Source organism: Pipistrellus hanaki, assembly GCF_964339955.1.
Source record: "Pipistrellus hanaki genome assembly, chromosome: 12".
In the NCBI taxonomy this organism is placed as follows: Eukaryota; Metazoa; Chordata; class Mammalia; order Chiroptera; family Vespertilionidae; genus Pipistrellus; species Pipistrellus hanaki.
Genome location: NC_140514.1, coordinates 32,450,730 through 32,474,313, shown reverse-complemented (window position 1 = coordinate 32,474,313; position 23,584 = coordinate 32,450,730). Strand labels below are relative to the sequence as shown.

The following is a 23,584-nucleotide window of genomic DNA, read 5'->3' as shown; positions in this document are numbered from 1 at the left end:
ATGAAAGAGTGGGTAAATTCTTAATACTCTGTATTGAGTGTAATGTATAATGAATCTATAAAGAATAAACTGCATAATGAGTTATATATTACATATACTATATACACAAACATTTTTAAATTGTACATATATATACATTCCATGTAAACATATCTGCAGTAACTACCTTTCACTAACTATTCAGCTTTCCAATTTCTTAAAAATTATACAATGACTATAAAAATTATATCCAGAGGAAAAAATATCATTTAGTATACTTCTATTTTTTATTTCAATGACAAGTTTCAAAGAACTTCTTAAATATTTTTGACAAATTTTATTTAGATAATCATTATGCTTGCTATTAAACACACAATTTTCATTATCTGTGGTATAATTTGATACATTTGGATAGCCACTTGAAGGAAATTAGCTATCTGAAACCTTTTAAAATGAGTCTGATTTCTAATGAGTATGTATAAATACTGTTAGTCATATTTATCAAATGAGATAATGTACATAAAAGTAAAAATAAAACTTCTATAAGTGTAAAAGATGCTATTTAGATAAATAGCATGTATTTTATCTAATAACAGTGATAATTAAAATATTTTAAAAATGTTTTCACTTGCCTTCCCCTTTATAACCTTAAATTTCTAGTTTTTGAACTAATTAGAATTGACTTATTATGGATCAGGTACCTTATCAGGTAAAGAAGGAAATTACCATGGACAGTCAATGGGTTAAGAGGTCAATATAGAATAGGAAAATCAATTTGCATTGATTAGACAAAAGGTCCATTTTACAGAGCCCAAGGGATTAGCTTTTAAGCAGACAGACATCTTTAACTATGAGACATTTTCAAATAATAAGTATAAAGAGAACAGCATTCTAAAACACCTAATTATTTAAAAAAAAATCACATATAGTAAATGCTATAGTCAAGACAGCCAATGTTTACTGATACTATGAACTATGCTTAGGATTACTACCTAATTCATTTAAAAGCTTTATGAAAAGTATGAAAGTGTTTCACTTATCTCTTATGCCAATCTTTGCCTTAATAATCGCTTAATAGGAGCTATAGTAGACTGACAGTGACATATTTCAGTGTTGACATCAATTAAATATTAAGGTAAAATTTAGATTTGAAATGTGAAAAATCAAAATGGTAAATCTTACTTACCCAAACCTCTAAAGTGTAAACAACTTTAAATTGCACATAATATTATGTAATTAAATCATTTAACTCCTTATATTTTCCATTTTATTGAAATTTAAGCTTACTGACAAAAGTTAAGAATATCGGATGTTTAATAGCAAGTATAATGATTATCTATCTGAATTACTAGTAAGGAAGTTAGGTTTTATATGACTAATGCTTTTTTTAATCTAAGGCATTTATTTGCAAATTCTGTAGGTCCCTAGTCAGATCACACCTAGGGAGACAAGAAGTGTATTACACTCTTTTAAGTCTCTCACATACCTCCACTCCACCATAGCATTTCTTACCTTCAATGGCTAGCATTGCCCGCAATTCCCGGTTCAACAGCTCATACCTTCGTTCTAAGTCATGTTCTTTTTCCCTAGGCAAGTTGCAAAAGTTCATCAATATGCTAATTACTAAATCATTAAACACTTAAAAGAACCTTTAGGTTACATTGATTTTAGGACTCATAACTGACTTTTCTCTTTAACTTTAAGCTACTCCAAACAAATGATACACAAATCTAAAACCTTCCTCAGGTTGAATATCTACTAAGGCTATTATTTTTTCCCCCTCAATTTTGAATTGCACAGAGATATATTTTAATCTGAAAATAAATAGTCTCATTCTTCAATGCTTCTTGTACTAAGTGCCAGGTATAAGAGTATTTTGTCAAAGAGTTTTCATAGTTCACAACAAACATGCTTTTGTCTAGAACTCCGTATGAAAAGAACACAGAAGCATGGCAGCCCCACAAGTGCATATCTAATATGGACACGGTTATAGAACTGGGATTGGTTAATTTTGGTGTTTCTTTATAATTCTTTTTCCAAGTTCAGGCATCACAGAAATGACAGAAATAGCTGTTTTCACTAAAATAAAACATATAAGCCTGTTTCTTCCCACACTAGGTGGCATAATATAAGAACACCGCTAGTTAGCAAAAAGGAACAAACATTAGATCCTATAGTAAATTAAATGCTAAAGACTAAGAATGCTTACATTTGGTTTAGTCTACACTTTACTGTAATTCTTGCAATTATATTATAAAAAGATCACTTCTCTGTAACTCACTCATCTTTTATCCCAAAATTTAAGATAACATCATCTGTAGAAGACAAAGGTACTTTTGTCCTTAAGAGTTACTTTAATTTTTAACTTAGAATCAGATGTTAAATACACTTCAATTTTATTTCCTTTCCCTTTTAACCCTTACTTAACAGGCACACCAAGTCTTTTTATAGACAATGCTTTATTTCTTAAACACAAAAATTGTTCATATTCATTGGCTCTCTGTATAGCCAACATTTTTTTTTCAGTATCTAGCACCCTATTTTTAAAATTCTTACTGTTCAGATAAAAACTGTTTTTACACTATTTTTCATTTTTACATAAAATAGACTTTAATCTCTAAGGAAAGAAAAAGGTAAGTCTAATAAATATGAAACCCTAAGAAACTAGTATCCAAAAGCCTAAGATCCACTGATGTTGTAGGGAAAAAAAGCAGTCATGAGTACTTACAGGAGAGAGAGCTGGTTCATTCTCCTTATTAAGGCATTTTTCTTATTAACTAACATAAACCATTCCTGCATCATAGCTTCTTCTTCTTCAGTGTTTCTTCCTATAATTCAGGAAAAGTTATTTCTTGTTACATGACTTTTGCAGGCAGATAATCGTTTAGCACAAATGTTTTTTTTTCTAACATGAAAACATTTTAGTTACCCCGACAGTACATATTAAAGTTTATAACAACATAAGATTAAAGTCCAAGGCCTGAAAAAAGAAATTGATATTTAAAATTTCATAATCTTCTAAAATTCAATCTTCTAAAGCTGTTATGCAGCATGTCTAAATATACTGCCCCCCCCAACATGTCTACAGATCATACTGACACTAATATAGTGTTAGTGTTAAAAGAAAAGTGTTCCAACTTTTAAATCCTCCCCAGAGGATTTGTTATTATAGTTCAGTGAGGAACTCATGGTGCTGACAGACATATGGTCATGATAAAGAAAAAATATTAAAAAATCATTATGAGAAGTACAATACTAGCAGGAAGATCAGAGAAGTCCAGAGATTTTGTGAAAGTTTCCACTTGTAACAACCTGTTTCTTCTCTTCTTTTTCTCCCCCAGAGTAAACTAAGACATATGTGCATATAACACTCTGGAAGTTATCATCTCTAATACAGTAAACACTTGCAAATTATTTTAAATGACCAAATTACAAAAAATGCCTATAGCTATTTGTGAAAAAACACATAACAATAAACATAATAATGTCAGTAAATCAGAAAACATTTGAACAGAGAGATGGTCTAACATTTTAGATTATAAACTTACTAATTGCACATTTCAAATTCACTTTTGCTAATATCCATTCCATCATCTATACTACTGCCCCCCCCTCCAAGGCTACTGTATCAAGGATTATAATATACAGTATATATTTGATATTATTCATATAGTAATGGTCATACTAAAAATTTTGCCCTAGATGATTTGGCTAAGTGGACAGAGCGTTGGTCTGCGGACTGAAAAGGGTCCCAGGTTCGATTCCAGTCAAGGGTACATGCCCAGGTTGCAGTCTCGATCCCCACTAGGGGGCATTCAGGAGGCAGCCGATCAATGATTCTCTTTCATCACTGATGTTTCTCTCTCTCCCCCCCACTCTCTCCCTCTCAGGAATCAATAAACATATATTTAAAAAAATAAATATCCCAGCTAAGATTCAATATTCCAGTTAATTCCTTAAATTATATTTTCTTTGTGAGAAGATATTTTCTTTTAACTGTCAAATACATTTTAAAAATTTAAACAGTACAGAGGTATAACTGAGTAAAAAGTCAAGTCCTCTTTCACCAATCCCACCCCAACATCCTTCCCGAGAGGTAAGTACTGGTAAGGTTTAGCATGTTTCCTTCCACACCACAGAGATAGCTGTCTATCACACACATGTATACCTCATCTATAGATACGTACAGGTTTTTCTTTAACATAAATGAGATCATATCATACTGGGGTGGGCAAAAGTAGGCTTACAGTTATGAGTACATGAAACAAGTTTATTCTTATATTATTATTGATTATTGTATTACTTATTATTATTAACCTACTTGTTCCCACCCCTGTATATTACCCAGTGATGTACTGTTGTCATATTGCTTGAAGGTCTACTTCATTCTTTTAAATACTTAAATTATGAATGTATCATTTAATTAACTATTTCCACATTGATATAAATTTGAAGAGAAATTTAGAATGAAAATAGAGTATAAAGAACTGTTCTGTGTGCAAAGATTAAACATACACTTCAGAGCATCCTTGTGAAATAGATATCTGTTGTTCATCATTAGGGAGAATAGTGAGGATATATGTCTTCATTAAATGCTATTAAAACTTTATGGTAGGGAGCAGATAAGATAGCTTCTTTTAGAGTTATGAACAAAAGTCTTTATTATTTTACAGCATTTTAAATCTCTCTTTTAGGGTAGCTGGTTTTGTATTCACTTTAGACCATGTGATGGCTTGACACTAGTCATGTGACATAGGCTGCGATAGGAACAAGTCCCTGGGTAGCAACAAAAGAAGAAAGAGTAAAAAGAAAAAGCTGGGGAAAAGCTTGCAATTTGGAAAAAGGCCAATTGTACCCTGGTGAAGGCCTTTTTGATCACTGAAATCACACATGTGTACAATATTAATAGGTGCAGTTACTATGATATTTTATTTTCTAATGAAAGACTTAATTCTTGTGTTCATAACCTAAGTAGCTTCTAAAAATGCAGACATTAAAAGTTTGTTTTGAGTTTAACTTAACTTATAATTGAGGCTTTCAGGAATACTAGAAGCAACTAGCTTACTCTTAAATTAGCATCATTTTCTTCAATGGAAGACTGCTTCCTTGATAATAACAATACTGATGTGGTCCTATGTTATTTTCACTTTAATTCATGCCTAGGTAAGGATAAAATCCCTCTCTCCTAATTGTTAGGAAATAACTAATAATCAGAGTTTTATGTTTCAAAAGTAAATAAGCCTAACAATAATATGTAAAGACACATTATACATTTCAACATAGATGATATGAATTAACTGAAAAGAAAAGAAAGCATATTTAAGGTTAAATCAATTATGTACCACAAATTCCTTATCTGAGATTGTACACAATGATGGAAATCTATACTTAGCCTAGCAATAAAAAAAATTAAATTTTCTTCTAACACATCATTACACTATTGTTTTCAGGGATTTGAAATTTTTTAAATTCAAAAAGCTTTTAAAAGCCAGTAAGTTGAACCATTACAAATTAATCCTGACTTTAATAACTGGTTAAAGACCCCTTTAGCTTTATAAGTAACAAAAAATATTAAAGCCTGTGATCACAGTGAGCTTTTCTCATTTCTCCTCTAACCATTTGTTATTTAATCCAATACTAGTAATCCAATTTGTCCATCAGACTTTTAAAGGGCAGAATGCAACTTCCTCAGCTTAGACACTTTTCAAAGTACAATATATTTTTCAAATGAATGCTGGATGTTTCATTTTTCCCAACTGTTCCTAGTTCTAATGCATGAGGAAAAAAAGAACAAGATGAACATTGTTCATACTGATTAAGTAAGAGCTCATTAAAGAGCTGTCAGTGCGGTACTTTGAATATGCATGAAGCATATAATCAGATCTAGTACCGTCACTAGAAGAGAATACGGTAAGTACAAAGGATTGATTTAATTACTTAGAGTGGGCTGTGGTGGTAAAGCAGTCTTGTTAGTGCAAAAAAGAAAAAGAGGCCGTATTCTGGCACTGCTAGAAAAAAAGGCAGTTTTAGCTTCTGCCACAATACATAATCTCAGAAGAAAGCACTTTACATTGTAGCTTAGAATGAAGTCTATCATTATTTTATAAAATGGCCATAAATAATTTTTTCTTGTTTAACCTTACCTGGTTAAACTACTTCTATTTTAAAATTATTTTTTATTTGTACTTACCAGCTACCTTTTTGTCACATTAAGAGGCAGACACAAATACTTTTTTAAATTTAAATTTTTTAAATTTCATGAACTGAAAATTTTAATATGCATTAAACTGAAAAATTTAATACGGACCATTTTGAAATAAAAAAAAATCAAAATAATACAGTTCAGTATACATGTGAAAGCATGGCTGAGTTGTTATACTTATTTTAAAACATAGCCTCATGTTTATTATACAACCAATAAAAACATCCTCATAACATTTCAAAGTATAGAGTAGCCCTAGTTGGTTTGGTTGAAAGTCAGCCTGCAGACTGAAGGGTCCCAGGTTCGATTTTGGTCAAGGGCACATGCCTGGGTTGTGGGCTCAATCCCCAGTAGGGGGTATTGCAGGAGGCAGTCGATCAATCATATATATTTAAAAATATAGACTAATAAAAACTCTGGAAATATTTTTTTCTACTTTGTTTTCTTAAAGACTTACGTTTTTTTATTTTGCCTCCAGAAATGCAACATCTTTTCTGACATCACAATATCTTAAATTACTGTCAGTTTTTCTCTTAATTATTATAGCTGGAGTATAATTTATAAAAATTTATAAACAATCAAGAATAATGATAATGGCAGGAAAAGTAGCTATGTAAATATGACTTCAAATCATTCTTCCTCGCCGAAATCTGTTTGGCTCAGTGGACAGAGCATCAGCCTGCAGACTGAAGGGTCCCAGGTTCGATTCTGGTCAAGGACATGTACCTTGGTTGCGGGCACGTCCCTAGTAGGGGGTGTGCAAGAGGCAGCTGATCGATGACTCTCTCTCATTGATGTTTCTAACTCTCTATCTCTCTCCCTTCCTCTCTGTAAAAAAAAAAATCAATAAAAATATATTTTTAAAAAATCATTCTTCCTCTAACATAAACAAAAACCATTTAATAGAAAACAGCATAAAACAGAACACTACACATTTAATACATGTTAGCTGACTATAGAAACCACTTTTATATTCCATTTCCTAAAAAAACCCACATTACTTAAAGTCAAGATTTAATTTCATTCAAGAATTCATCAAGGAATCTGTATGTAGTTTTCATTTATATTTTTCAGAAGCAATGTTTTGATGTAAATTTTTAAATAAATATGAGTGATGTAAAAAATCTAAATTTTTGAAAAATTGTTTAAAAGACTGTCTACTAATTAACTTTCCTAATTAAGCTTTCATATAAAGTTATCTATTTAGAAAGATATATTTTAGACAGTGAATTCTTACATAAACACAAAATAATAAACAATACAATTTTAGCTGAAAAGATGAATCCAAGGAAAAAAATGAAAACACAAAGATGTAGATTTGTGTATATAAACAAACTCAAAGTTTTCTACCATGAAAACATTAAGAAGTGCTGAAATCTTGCCATGGACCCATAGTGGATGGAGATGGCTGACTAGTGATCAGATCCATGGCCCTTAAGAGACTGTGTCTCTCTAAGGTACATTGAAAATAATTTGTTAAGTAAAATAAATCAGTGAGTCACTTTTATAGGCATCATTCAACCAAATAAACTGTAGTCTACTTGGAAAACCCATTAGGCATACTCCAATACGGGGAAATGTGAATTGTGAGCCATGCTTACGGACGGAGAGCTTCCCTAGTCACCTCTCCCCTCTCTTGAAGCCCTTTTTGTTTGGACTGCACTTGGCAGATTCCTCTCTATCCTCTCTCTGCCCTAGAGCCTTCTCACTGTCATGTCATGGGAATGACTTAAAGACTGGTTCTAAAAGTGAACAGAGACATTAATGTCAAAGATGACCACAAAGAACTGAATAAAAGTATTTCTTGAAAAGGAGTGGAGAGAAAAAAATATTTCTAGATTAATGTATTTTAAGATCTGTGATTTTAAATATGTATGCACAGGTACCTAAGTTATATAAGGGATCTTTCTGAACTTTTATATATTCAAGTAGGTGAGACTTTCTGGTAGAACATCTAAGAAGAAAAAGGGCTCTCTTTTTTTCTTTTTGTTACTTGGCACATAGTTTTGTATAGAGTAGTAGGGGCCACAATCTATAATTTAAGAATTTTATGGAAAAGCACCTGACTCATAAATGAACATTAGAATAAATATCTGCTTTGAATTGAAGACTACCTTTATGAGTGTTTACTTACATTAATTCCAAGATACTCTTGTGGATAACATTATCAATTCTGGTAGGTCAAATTTATCTACCATCTATAGTTACTGTGACTAGTTAGATCTGTTGTTTTATAATAAGATGAACACTGAATCTGCATCCATAATGGTTTTCCCCCAGTTTGATTTAAAAATGGGACTGAGCCCTTTGATCTTAGATGAATGAACTTCTCTAAACATCAGTTTCTCCATCTCTATAAGAATAACTATGTTACTTACCTCGTATGGTTATTAGAGGGATTAAATGAGAAATGTAAACACATAGTGCTCAAAGCTAAAAATGCTAACTATGATGATAATAATGACAAGTGTGATGATGACATGATAAAAGCTAGGAACTAGGTTAGGATGTGGTCCCTTTTCTCAAAAGGGCTCAGTGTACTGTGGAGACAGACATGTAATTAGGAATAGTTAGGGTGAAGGTAAATTTCTAAACTCTATGGGCACAAATTATATTTTAAATGTTTCTTAGTTATAACAAAGTCTATAGTAAGTCACTGGTCATAAGTGAGATAGGTAAAATGTGGGTGAATCAGTACAAACTCTTCCCTGTAGCTGGAAAAACAAAGTGAATGCCCTAATGGGTCTTCAGCGTCACTTGTGCATGTGAGAGACATCCATAGCCATGGTGGCACAATATGTGGCTATGCTTCATGTAGCTACAGGCTAGCTATTTGCAATGAGTTTTAGAGACATAAGAACAAAGTAGATCATTGAATACTACTTAATACTTCTTTAAAAAACGAAAAAGGTAACTTTTAAGGTTAATAATTATGGGCTAATAGAACAAATGTAAAAATTTACTTATCAAAATAAAGCTAAAAAAATGACAATATGAAGTACAAACTGATGTATTTTAGGGGGGAGAAAATCCTCAACAAGAAAAACCAAATATTTATAAAACAAAAAGCTTCACTGAGAATGTAAGTTTTCATCATTTTTACAGAAAAAGATTTTGATGTTAAGAGAGCATCTTTAAAATCAGCTTATGAAAATTATATAATAGACAAAATAGCTGACTTACTAAATGCCAGGTGAGAATAACAATAGGTTCTGTTGAGAGTGTGGAAAATTAAATACACATAATTTTTAAGATATAGAAGGATAAACAGGTAGAGAGGCTCCAAATACACTTCTTTCTAATAGTTTCTTCAAAGATGTATTATGCAGTCAGTTGGCTACTCCTTTAGGTAACCTCCTCCTGGGTTGTTTAAAGTCCTTACCTGTCCCTAAAAAATCATACCCAGGGTGTCCCCCCAGCTTCCAGTTTCCCCTAAACCCCAATGTACTATCTGCACAGTAACTTCTACTCTGTACCTTCTTTGATCATGCTTGGGTTCAGACACCAGGTAACCCTTTGTACCTTCTTAAATATCTTTATTTGGTAAGGGAAAGCTGAAGGGAATTATGCCTATTCCTTTCTAGTCTATGGCCACATCCATTCTTAAAACATAGAAGCCTAATGAAAGCAGCCTTCTAAGCTGCACCACAGGGTTTGAATAGCTACACCACACTGAATCAAATGCAATGAATGCTGATTTTCAAGAGCAGGCCAGTGACTAGTGTGAGTTTCAGCTCTGTACAAACTTATCCGATGCCCCTCAACCTTCATGGTCTCAATGAAGCCATTCTTTTCACAAGGATCCACAAGAGACACTCATGTTGGACTCGTGTTCACAGTGCTGTTTCTAAAGCCTTGGGAACAACAGCATCTTAAGAAGGCCACTCTATGTTATATATCTCTCTTATTAGATCACTAACAACCAATAACTTCCTCATAGACTGGCAATAATAATGATGATGACAATAACATTAGGTTATAGAACTTACTTAAAGTAATAGAGCTAGTTAGTGGTTAGTTAATCTAGTCTGTTTTGTGAACCACCACTCTTAGCCATCCTATTTGACACTCATAGGTAACCAGTCTTACCAGAATAGGCCCTTTATTTAGAATTCAGGTCAACCTTGACAAAGCCTTCAGAGTGGTTCTGATAAGCAAAACAAATAAAAACAAAAAGCAAACCTTCAAACTTCTGATAAAAAAATAAACAAAATCCCCATTCTGTCTACTTAGTTCATCAGTTAGTAGAAAGGATTTTGTTTACTCTTTCCATGAAGGCCACTGGAACTTGACAATGATCTCAGAACAGGACATCAAGGGATGTCAAAGGGATTCTGCCTTTCCTCCTGTGCAGATGTGTCCGTAAGATCCTTGAATTATAGTTTGGGGTTGATGTTTTCCAGAAACAGGCGATTCCAGGAATAGATCTGCTCACTTGTTGGGCAACTATCAGCTACTATGACTCCAGTTGAGCATTTAGGACTCTTCAATAATGGCCAAACAAGAATGCTCTGCCTAGCACTGAAATATCAGGGTACATTCCAGTTCCAGTGTTGCTCTTTAAGAGCTATGGGAACTTGGGCAGATTACTAATCTCCCTATGCTTCAGTTTCCTCATTTGTAAAATGAAGATAATAGTTCTGCTTCAAAGGTTTTTGAAAAGATTAAGTGAGTTAATATATGTAAAGCATTTAGAACAGTGCCTGGCCTATAATAAATGCTATATAAGTAATGTAATAGTGGTTGTTATTGTTATATTCTCCCCCTTTCTTCTTTCTCTCTCTCTCTTCACCCCAACATCCCTACATACATACAATCATCTCCCTCTCCCCTCCCCCACCTCTCTCACACACAGTACAGAACCATATTCTTTATTCAAGCTTTAGGATTCCCCCTACCTGTCTGATTCCTAGAATTATTGCTGGAGCAAGGCACAGCGATTCCTCCTGGCTGAATCTTAAAGTTTCTCTGACAGCCTCTGCAAGCCTTTTTTTTTTTTTTTTTTTTAATGTATTTTATTGAATTTTCATAGAGAGGAAGGGAGATAGTTAGAAACATTGATGAGAAACATTGACCAGCTGGCTCCTGCACACCTCCCACGGGGGATGTGCCCGCAACCAAGGTACATGCCCCTGTCCGGAACTGAACCGGGGACCCTTCAGTCCGCAGATCGACGCTCCATCCACTGAGCTAAACCGTTTTCGGTGTGGTGCAAGTCTTAAGATGTTAGTTCCGTTGAGCAATGCCTGTACATATCTATTTTACTGGACCAATCAACCAAAATATATCCTACCATCACTAACTTTTTCATTACCCTCAAATATGGATGCCCATCAACTGCCCATTATCCATCTTTCTTTCTTAAAGGAGCTATTCAAATGAGACACTCCTCTATGAAACATCCCTTTTCTCAAGGTTACACATGTTCTGTTAAATCTATTCCAAAGGTTCTCTTGCTAAAAGCAGTTCCTTCAGCAGAAATTCAGAGGGAAATAAAAAAAATCTAATGTGTGACTTACAGAATCTTTAGAATTACTAAAGTTATAGTTATTTTCAGATTTTCTCCTGAATTTAATCCCTAGGATAAATTCAATTCCCTCTTTTAACATGATACACATTTTTAGATACTCCTTAGATTGAAGAATATTATGCTACCTTAAGAGTCCCTCTCAGATTCTCAGATTCTGGCATAAATCTTAAGTGCCAGCAGTTAGCTGCATGTCCTTCTGTTATGTATGTTCTCTCCCTCTCTCTAAAGCTACAGTTCACTTAAAAAGAGAGTCAGAGCTATCATATCTAAAACACTTTAGCCTACATTCCCACCCCAAATCATGGTCAGCTCCAAGTCTGTTTATTCTTTTTGATATTACAAAGTTCAGAATTCTGCAAAATAGCTTCCTTGTCTACACTAACAATTTAAAAATATTCAGTATAATTTTATTTAACTCTTTATTGAGATTTAAAACAAGAACTTGAATAAAAAGAAACTGTATTAAAACTTTTAAATTTTGGCTCCCTCTAATTTTATTCTCACAAGAAATTAAAATATTATGATTACTTTAATAAGTTATTTTTGTGGAAGTTACCTTATACCAGAAATACAAAATGATTTCTATTTTAAATTTAAAAAAATCACATCATCCTAAGTATCTTCCATGTATATTTTTAACTTTCCTTAGAGAACTAGATCCTTCCAAAGCATAAAAGATAAACTTAGGGACAGGTCTGTCAAATTCCAGTTCAGAAGTGTCTAGTGGGAGGAAACATGTTTCCTGGTGGGGCAGAAATGTTGGTGCTCTACAGAATTCCTCGCTTTGGCCACCAAGTGGTGCTATTAATTCAGAGTGAACTGGCCTTGGGGGAGTGGGGTTGGGTGGCTTTGGGGTGGGTAAAGTAAATAACCAGTCAGTAAAAGCAGGACTCACAAGTTAGATACTCATAGCTCTGTGTACTGTGAATTTACATATCCTCTCCCCCGCAATGGCACCAGCGTAAAAACAGGAGAATCATACACATTAATTTTAATTAATTATTTATTTTTTTATCCTTACCTGAGAATATGTTCTTATTGATTTTAGGGTGAAAAAGAAAAAGAGAAACAACCCAGGAATTGAACTCACAACCTTTTGGTGTATTGGACGATGCTCCAATCAACTGAGCCACCTGGCTAGGGCCTAATACTTTGATTTTGATGGTTCACTATATATATATATATATAATGTTATCTTTTCAGTTGTAGAAATAATCACAGAATTTTTATTAATTTTCCTCTACAACATTCATCTAAATCCCCCAATAAAACAAAACCTGTACAGAAAAAAAAATGACTCCATCAATAAACATTAAAAATTAATCAGTACTAGTAAGGATTTAAAAATATCTAATTTAATTAAAAATAGATATTAGCTCAACAGTTTTCCCTTAACTTTTACTGTAACCATTTCCTGAGGAAATAGCTCCTCTGAGTGGCTGAATGTCTTTCACATTCCAGCTTAAACATGACATGTGGACAGGGAACAGATGCAATGACTATACGTGTTTAGTTTTCTTATGCAATGCACTGGGAGGTCTACGAAAAATGTTAAAAACATAACTATTAGCTAAAAGAAAGACATAATTTACAATCCACTACAAGAAAAACTGGTAATGTCTCTACAATGGAATGAACAATGGTTTGAAAGCAGAATTCTATAAGCCTATAAACAATAAAAAGAAAGTTCCTGCTATTCAACTGGATAGTTCTATCTCAAAGATTAAGGAGTTAGTGTCAGTATGTGTCCAATTGTCTCTGTACATTAACATCTGTACTTCTTAATGGTGTCCATTTTGGGAAACTGGGAGAAAGGTTTTAGAACAGAGCTTGCATCCTTCCATAAACTCCCATAATTTTAACTCTGGACTGAGGAGGCAATTCATACATGTTTAGCCATCTCTGATGCCATTCTTTGTAAAAGAATAAAAAAGAAAAGAAATCTTGGGTAAGCATCTTAGGATAGTGTCAGGATGAAACCAAGAAGGAGATAATGCATTTGTAAAGTTGGTTCCTACATGGATGTACTAAAATAAATTTCTTAAAATACAATGTTTTCTTTTTTATAAATTTAAAATATATTTTATTGATTTTTTACAGAGAGGGACTGGGATAGAGAGCGAGAAACATTGACCAGCTGTCTCTTGCACACCCCCTACCAGGGATGTGCCCGCAACCAACGTACATGCCCTTGACCGGAATCGAACCTGGGACCTTTCAGTCTGCAGACAGACGCTCTATCCACTGAGCCAAACCGGTTTGGGCTTAAAATACAATGTTTAAGTTGTTTGTTTCTGTATGTGTTTTACAAAACTCAGTATTTCAATAGAGGGACTTGAAAATGTTCATACAATTATCAGTTACTTTTTATATATAAGCCAAGGGTTAAAAAAAAGAAACTCATAACTTTCTAGTCTTATGCCAAACCAGTTCTTCAGGCATCTTGGGAGAGGGAGGGAGAGAGAGAGAGAGAGAGAGAGAGAGAGAGAGAGAGAGAGAGAGAGAGAGAGAGTGTGTGTGTGTGTGTTGAGGGAAGAGAAGAGTTATGAAAGAATGGGAGGTGTATAATGTTTCTTAGCAGCTAAGGAAAAATTTAAAGATAAAATCAGTAATAAATAATAAAATTATTACTATAACTGATAGTAGCAACTACTCTTTTTAATAGCTAACCCTTTGCCAGGCTCTGTGCTAAGAACACATATAAATTTTATTTACATCTGTATCAATATATTTTAAATACCAATAGGCTTCTTTTTTTTTTTTTTTAAATATACTTATTTATTGATTACAGAGAGGAAGGAAGAAGGAGAGAGAGAAACATCAATGATAAGAGAGAATCATTGATTGGCTGCTTCCTGCACACCCCCTACTGGGGATAGAGCCTGCAACCCGGGCATGTGTCCTTTGCTGGAATTGAACTTGGCATCCTTCAGTCTGCAGGCTGATGCTCTATCCACTGAGCCAAATCGGCTAGGGCCCAATAGGCTTCTGGAATAAGTTTTACCAGCCTTTAAAAATATTAGACCATCCAGACAAATTGCTACGGTCTTGCTGATTTTCAAGTCTATGCTCTTAAATCTATGCTCTACTACTTCCTTGGCACATGTAACATTGTGAGTTTAGCATATTATAGGCCCCCGTTTCTCAAAATGTGGTCTGCGGATCACCTATATTAGAATCATCTAGAATATGGGCCCCACCGCAGATTCACTGAATCAGAATCTTTTAGTCAGGGCCTGAGAATCTTTATTTTTAACAAACTCCTCAAGTGTTTTTTTATGCAGACAAAAGTTTGAGAACCACTGTCTTAGCCCTTTTACAAATAAATCACTAAGATTTTTTTTAAAAGAAGGGGTGATATTCCATGTATGTTATTTTAGCATTGGCATGATATTATACAATTTTAATTTTAATTTCACATGCAGAAGAAAAACATGTTGCTGCCAAATCAGTTCAAATGCTTAAATTTCTTTTCATAGATAGTTGCTGAGAAAAACACATTTTCCTGGAATTTCTTCTCTTTTAAGTGTTAAAATTTTTATTGCAGTCTAGAATAAGAATGTACTTCACTTTAGGCAATAGACATGTTCCAAACTAAAAATTCTGGTGATAATTCCTTAGGTTCAAAAATCATATTTTATATTTCCAATTCAAAATTTCTGGTAGTGGAAAATAGTTTCTAAATATCATGGGTAAAAATGATATACATTTGTTCTTGTGGATAAATGAACAAACATGAGTCAGCAGATGAAAATGTTACCTATATATTTAAAGACTATGATAGTAAAAAGCTAGGAAATACAGTGAGTATCAAGGAGAGGAGAAATACGTTTCTATTGCATGAATGAGAATAATTCAATAAAAGTTGATTTCTATTACTTCTAGATACAATTTACACACTTTCCTTCTTTAAATAATAAAAATAATGAAATGTAGATAGAAACAGATATTAAAGATGTTTGAATTAGAACAAATTTTGAGAGTAAAGAAATTCTGGAAGTAGGACACAAGGAAAAGACTATAGAAATAAAAGAATTTAGGAATATTACCAATTCTTAAAATTGAAGGTGTAAAAAAGTAAAGAGCAAAAGCACTTCAAGTACTTTAAATTATGTAAACTCTCCTTTTAAAAAAAATATATTTTATTGATTTTTCACAGAGAGGAAGGTAGAGGGATAGAGAGCTAGAAACATCGATGAGAGAGAAACATTGACCAGCTGCCTCCTGCACACTCCCTACCGGGGATGTGCCCGCAGCCAATGTACATGTCCTTGACCGGAATTGAACCTGGGACCTTTCAGTCCACAGACCGACGCTCTATCCACTGAGCCAAACCGGTTTCGGCTAAACACTCCTTTTAAAACAAACTTTACATTGTATTTCTACTCATGATTGTTTTTAATAATCAAAGGCCTATTTCAATATACTTATATAAATGTACAAAAAATTCAATATTTACTATAAATATTTTATTTAATGCTTGATGGTGATAGGTAACATTCCTAACAGATTAGCTTTTTTTTTCTTTTCATTTTTTAGTATTTTTTATTTTATTTTAAAGGAGACCTTGACAAGCTTAAGTATTAAACAGATCATATAAATAGTAATAGTTGACATTTACTGAACCTGGTATATGTAACCAGGCACTGTGCAAATGCTTGGTATAAGGTATCTAACTTAATTCTCCCAATTCTCTTAGCTGCCATACCATATTATATTCTTGATTCAGTGTTACTAAATTTAACTAATTATATTCACTAACCAGGGTTAAGTTTCTACTCTCAGTGTATAGTGCCTTAGGCATAATAAGACTCAAAACTATTTGTTGAATAAATGAAAATCATAAGACACAGAAGATTAAATGAATTTCATCCTTTATGCAGTTAGGTTCCTTGTCCCAATTTTCATTTTTAAAGCCATACTCTCCTCATTCTACTAAAGTTGAAACTGAGTATGACAGCTATGAAGCTGATCTAGTAAGCAGGAATTAATATAGCAAAGATTAGAATGAGAATTCCAGTCAAGGTTCCAACTCACCACTAGAAGGGCTGAGCCTGTGTTTTCAGATGATGGTGTACTGAGGATTAAATATTGAAGAAAGCCTCTCCTATAATTATGCTAACAGCAAAGGAAGACAGATGGGCTTTGGTCGTAATGGACAGGAGCACGGGAGAGAAGGCTTACACAGAGACCTTGGAAAGCTGGGCCTTGGCTCACTACTAGAATGTCTTCCACCTGGCTATGATTCTGCTAATCATGGATGTGACAAAGACCAATTGTTTGACATGTTCTTTCATGCTTTTTATTTTTCGGGATATTGAATTAGAATGTAATTGTATGAAATAGAGTCACTTCTTGCGATTAGAAAATGATTTTATATTATTTTGCATTCTTGGAGTTAGATGACACAAAGTGACTAAAATCTTGACATCGTTGAAAACACACAGACTCTCAAACTAGACTTGCATCACCACATTTACGCTAATTATGTTAGCATTTTACTTCCAGAGAGGAATGGATTTTTATAAACTCTTAGAGTCTACTGAAGAATAGACTCCGGAAATTGTGTTAAACATTCACTTTGTAGAAAATTTTCCAACACACCAAAAAAACCCCACCTGATTTCTTTATTATGACACGGATTCAGTGCCCTATGAATTGTCAGTAGTGATTATTTTAGTGGGGAATAACAGGCTAAATCAATACTATTATAGAATCTTAAAGGTCATTTTACTTACTTTATAGCACCGAATTCCTTTACTTATTTTGTTTCTATTTATGAAAAGTTCCTGTGCAAAGACATTATAATTTTGCCTATTCATTTCATATTTTATGTTAATAGAGATCAAATGGAAACATTCTATTTTATATGCTAAAAACTTCTATTTTCTATTTTACCATGGTACGTCATATGATTTTAGAAAGAAATGTCATTCTTGAAAATTACAGTTAAAAATTTTTTTTTGGTTTTGTAACCAAATGTCAAAATACACATCTCAGTTAGTTTAATGGATATTTTTCAATGATATGGCTTATTTTCTTATTATAATTTGTGTAAAAACAGATATACTATGTCTAAAAAAAAAAAAGAACCTTTACACAATGGAGACACTTTGTTACATGAATTCTAATTCTCTTACTTTTAAAGAGCATAGAAATATTGTGTTAAATGACAGAAAATATAGAATAACCAGATGCTAAGAAAACTTCTGTTTTTATATAAAATAGTTTTTATTTTTTTTGTTGATTTTATTGATTATGGTTGTCCAAGTTATTCCTATTACTATAAGGTTTCTGCCCCTTCATTTTGTTAGCAGTGTGACTAAATTAAGAGGCAATTTCTTAAGTGATATGAACAAAGTTCAACATACAAAAATATAATTTTCCTGGGTCAGATAAAACTTTAAAAGTATAGAAATATTAGAAATATATGTGTTTTATGTAATACCTTAATTTTAAAAAAAGAAATACATGTGTTAAATGTGAAAAACATTGCCAATTTTTTATTTCTCCACACAAAACCTGAAAGTGTTACTATACCAAACTTTCTTTCCTGGTTATTTATTAGTTGTACTGAATCAGTTTAACTCTAAGTTCTGATATCTTTGTATATAAAAGTGTCCCCAGTTTTGGTTTTCGTTTTCCCCTCCTGGATATGGGTCTAAAGAGAGATGGAGCTGACTACTTCTAATCTCCTTGTAAGTGTTCAGTGAATGCTAGAGAGAAGAGAGAGAGCTAGTGGAAAGTGTCTCTTATAAATATGTAATTTAAATTTCATAAAAGTATGTTTCTTAAAATCAAAGAATATATTTTTATAGTGTCTACTCAGACAATTTTAACTTTTTGTTATCTATATCCTAAGCCATAAAAACGACATAATCTGCCATTACCTAAGTCATAGAATCAAATATTTTATATAGGTCCTGTTTTAATCTTAATGAATTTATAAACACAAATAGCTAGCATCAAGGCTACAGTGAAAAGCAGAACACTTCAAGCATTTAATACAGCTAAAGGGGCAGATTAGAGATCAATAACAAAATCACCTGGAAAAAGGGAAAAAGGTGTTGTATTAAAAGCCTTTTTTGCTTTACATGTGAAACAATACTGAGAAACCTGTATTTTAGCACTTGTACTCAACAGGCACTCCAAACTATGCAACGATGAGAACAGAAACCCATCCTTTCTAATAATCTTGTGACAAAAGCTAAAAGACATCATCCTATTAACTAGTGATCTCAACTGCTAATGCGGAGTACTTCCTGGTGCCTTTTATGTAGAATGCTGCTATTAAAAAACCACTAAACATTCACTGCGAACAACACAGAATCATTCATCTTTTATCAGCATCTCTTGTTAGAAGAGGATGAGTGGGGCTGAAGGTGTCATTGATATTATGGAGTGGAAATTAATTAGAAATTTTTCTCATATTTTCCTCATCTCACTAATTTACTTCTGTACAAATTTCCTCCTGTTAAAAAGTTCATACCCAACCCCCTGTTGTACTCTTTTAAGTTGAGAATATTCAACGAGTGCGTCCACTGAAAAGCACCAGGTCCTAACACAAAAAGCATTCGAAATTCTCATTTAGTTGTCTTTATTTTGCTAGCGCCATGTGGTCCTTGAAGATGTAGAAAACACGGGAAGCCGAGTAAAGATCAGAGCAAGCTCATTAGCATTCTGACAAAATTGGAGTGGTGGAGATGTATAGTTTGCCTAGTTTGTCGTTTTGAAAGCTACCGGTGGTAAGCTTTCTATTTTATTGTGCTTTTGTCTTTTTTGGGGGGGTTGGGGGGGGGAGGAGGGGTTCAAAGCAGCAGGGTATTTGCTAGCTCTAGGTTTGCACAATGCATTGTGGGAACCTTTCCTACACATTCAGCCCCATATAGTATCATTCCAGTTGGAATAAAAATATTTTTCCCCCCATCATTTATAAGAAAGAAGATGTGTGTGAATTTTAGTGAATTCCTTCAAGGCATTTACCAGAGCTTTGCTTTTCTCTTTTGCCTGAATCATACAGTCCAAAAAGAGTCAGAAACAGAATCTATATGACATAATTTTCAATTTTTAAAAAATGTTACCATTCACCTCAGAACACAACATTAAAACAATAATTTATTTTCTGATCTTTGTTATAAGCGACTAACAAGCAACATGCAGGATTTCATTTAGTTAGTTAAAATTCAAAAGCTCACTGCTTACTATAATAGACCTCAATTCTATTTTTGAAAATAATAGAGGAAAAAAATGATTTGTACTTTAGAATTATGTAAATAAAGAATACCTCTTAGAAGACTAAAATAAGTTATTACCCTAGTCATTTGATTTTCTTCATCGTCATCTTCTTTTTTTCTTTTCTTTCTTTTTTAAACATACAGCTCACTTTGAACAGTAAATTGGCTACATTAATGCTACTATTCAACATGAATGTTTCCAGTTGCAGTGAAATGGATAAAGGTCTATGGGGATGAATTTATCTGCTAAATCCTTGTGGTTGCCCTCCTATCTGGAATGATGACCCAAAAGAATGTCAACAGTTCATTTCCCCAGAGAGTGGAAGGAGTCCCTATGCAAGCCATGATCTGCACATTCTCAAAGAACCATTTCAAACATTATATTTCACATGCAGTTTTAAGTGATTTTTCTCTCATCTCTAGTATTCTAATAGTACTTAGGATAGCAATAGTACCTTTGAAATGAGGGCTAAACAGGTTTACACAGGAATTCTACATATGGCATATGCATATTTAGATTTATTTTCAATATACATTTTAAAACATGGTCATCTTGTTATAATAACATACTTATAAGTGAGATAAATGTCAAAAGATTTATATTTTTTCCTATTGTGAAAAGTACTTTTTCATTATTAGTCGTTATTTTGCTTAGAATCAAATCTTATGAGTAGTATTTATATTTTTTCTTAATTTGTAATTGTTAAAGTCCAGGGAAAGTTAAAGAGCAGTGGTGAGTAAAATATATATTCTATGTGTAATCTGGTAAAATTTTAACAGTAAGAGAATAGATAATTTCTGTATGAAGTCTCTGACATAGTAGCATTTGGTTATACCACATTTATTCCCTTGGTACGTAACAAACCAGTGGATTAAGTGGTATGTGTCATGGGGAGGTACAGTTTTTATAACTTAACTATTCATATTATTAATATATTAAAGCATACAATTAAAATGATGCAACTTTATTTCTATTTTAGGTTCTAAATTTCACCCCTTAAGGCTTTTCCTAGGCCTTCTACAATTTAAAGGTACATTCTTTTAAAAATAAATAAATAAATAAATAAATAAATAAATAAATAAACAAACAGAAAAAAAAAACAAAAACCAAAACCCTGCTATGTATAAATCTGTGGTTATGGTGTGAACCTATTATGTATTGTTAGAAAATTAAACTTGACTAACTTAACGCTTAATATTTAAATGTATCCCAACATTAAGGTGTTCTACTGCTGGTTTTAAAGCTACTTTAAAAAAATGCTATTCCTATAATGACTGAATTAGTTCTATACTTTGCAATATGAGTATAGCTGCAAAATCATTTATCTACTTCACTGCATTCTACTAAAGTTTCTTGAAAAATATCATTTGGACTAGCTATATCAAATTAAAGAGCAGTCAGGAGTGTCTAAGTCCAGCTTTAAAACAAACATCTTAACAATTACTTAGCCATATGGAAAATAGGGTACGTCTCTTCTGAAACTATTTAAAAAATATATTTACTATCTTGAATTTAAATTTCATTAGAAACCATTTCTGACATGCAATGCCAAGACTGCTGAAGTATCACTCTGCTAAATAACCATGAAAAGACATGTAAAAAAGCAGGACTTTTTAAAGCTGCCAATTAAGAGTTTTCTAAATTTTAAAGCACATTACATTTGCATTTATAACTTCAAAATCCAAAAAGCAAAATGGAATGAAAGCATTATGACTAAGCAAATGCAGTAGTACAGTGAGATACAGCTACACACACACTCATATACTTTTTTACATGATACCAAATTTGAAGCTTCTTCTCAAGTGTTCACATTGTACTTGTGTTTGGGATCCTATGACTTAAAGGCCAGATGCTTTTCACAAATGACCAACAATTGTAGAATAAATTAATGATTGATTTTTTTAGAGCTTTGATGGAATTAAGCATACTTCTTTTCTCAATGTGCCTATGTGAATGTTTGCCTGTTAAACTTTTTTTTTTTTTTTTTTTTTTTGACAAGGCAGGCCACCCTGCAGAAAACAACTGATGCAAAACCCAGGAGTAATCCCTCTGTTTAGTTCAACACTATGGTTAGCCTTAACACTGCCTCTATTATCCAATGGATTTAGAGAAACTTTCATTTATTTGTTGGCCTCAGTTTTCAATTCTGTTGCCCTCTTTAAGGAAACCTAGACTTATTCCTATGTAAATGCATTTACATACTAATAAATGCAATGTTCTAGAATTTTTATTAACCTACTAAGCTAAATAGGAACTATGCACATATGTAGCTTGAAAAATAAGTGAAAAGAATCAAAAAGAATCAATATAGATGAGTATTCTTAGTAAGGACTTCAACACACATTATAATTAACCTATAATATAATGTTCATGGTACAAGACTAATGTTATTATTTCCAACAATATTTTAACAATATTCAGCCATCTATTTTAAAAAGCAGAAACAAGTAGAACCTAAGAATTGCATTCCATTATCACAAAATCAGTGCAAATTTAGTACATTAAAGTATGCCATTTTTATAGGAATCTTAAAATACGTATTTTTTATTGTATATATGATATTTTATATTCTCTAATGTTCAGAGTCTAAACTATAAAATATTTATTTCATGTGAGCTAAATAAAGTAGACTATAAAATTTTAGTTTATTTAGGAGGTTCAAATTAGGGCTTCATTTAGCTCTGTATACACTAAAGCAAATAATACAATTTTAAAAATACATTTAAAAACCTACATTGCTTTTCGTGAAACATTTAGTTACTCAATTTTTAAAAAAATTAACTGCATATCAAACAGTATTGCTTAAGAGAAGGAAAACATGCTGAGATGGGAGTCAGAAAATAACAGCTCTGAGCCAGTCTCTTATTCTGGCTTTAGTATTTTCATCAGTAAAATAAAAGGTCTAGATTAGATGATCTCTAAGACTTGACATTTTCAAACATTTATATCACCGGGTATTAATTATGCCAAACAAACTTATAATATTAGAAGTTAATAATTGGAATTTATTAAAAATTTTATTGTTAGAGCCTTCCTTACTCCACAAATGCTTTGAAAAGTGAATCAAGTAGCCCTGGCTGGTGTGGTTCACTTGGTTGAGTGTTGTTCCTTTTGGTGCACTGGTTTGATTCCGGGTCAGAGCACAGGCTCAAGTTGTAGGCTCAATCCCCAGGGATCTCTCTCTCTCTCTCTCTCTCTCTCTCTCTCTCTCTCTCTCTCTCTCTCTCTCTCTCTCTTTCTCTCTCTCCCTCCCTCCCTCCCTCCCGATTATTATTAATTGAGAGAGAGAGAGAGAGAAACATGGATGTGAGAAACATCCACCTGCACACCCCATACTAGGGATTAAGCCTGCAACCTGGGCATGTGCCCTGACTGGGAATTGAACCTGCAACCTCCCAATGCATTGGATAAGGTTCAACCAACTAAGGCCACACAAGTTAGGGCCAATAAAAACATATTTTTTAAAAAGGGAATAAAATAGTACAAATTTATATTACATAAAATTAACATTCAGTAGCAGACTTTCATAATAGTCTCAATTTAAAAAAAAGATTCATACAAGGCTTAGTAAGGAACTCTTAAAATTCTTTGGAATACTCTTTCTTAGCTGTTGTTCCTAATTAATGAAATCAGCACTG

General features: G+C 32.9%; 1 protein-coding gene across 7 annotated transcripts in view; it reads right to left on the bottom strand.

Moving 5' to 3' along the window:
* Positions 1–23,584, bottom strand: part of EHBP1 (EH domain binding protein 1) — a 255,661-nt gene that overhangs the window by 6,000 nt on the left and 226,077 nt on the right. For all 7 annotated transcript variants that reach the window (XM_084901054.1, XM_084901056.1, XM_084901055.1 and 4 more), the window contains 2 exons: positions 2,708–2,807; positions 1,492–1,565 (listed from right to left, as the gene is read on the bottom strand). In XM_084901054.1, coding sequence (XP_084757180.1) covers positions 1,492–1,565; positions 2,708–2,807 — 174 coding nt within the window. The remainder of the gene's footprint in view (positions 1–1,491; positions 1,566–2,707; positions 2,808–23,584) is intronic.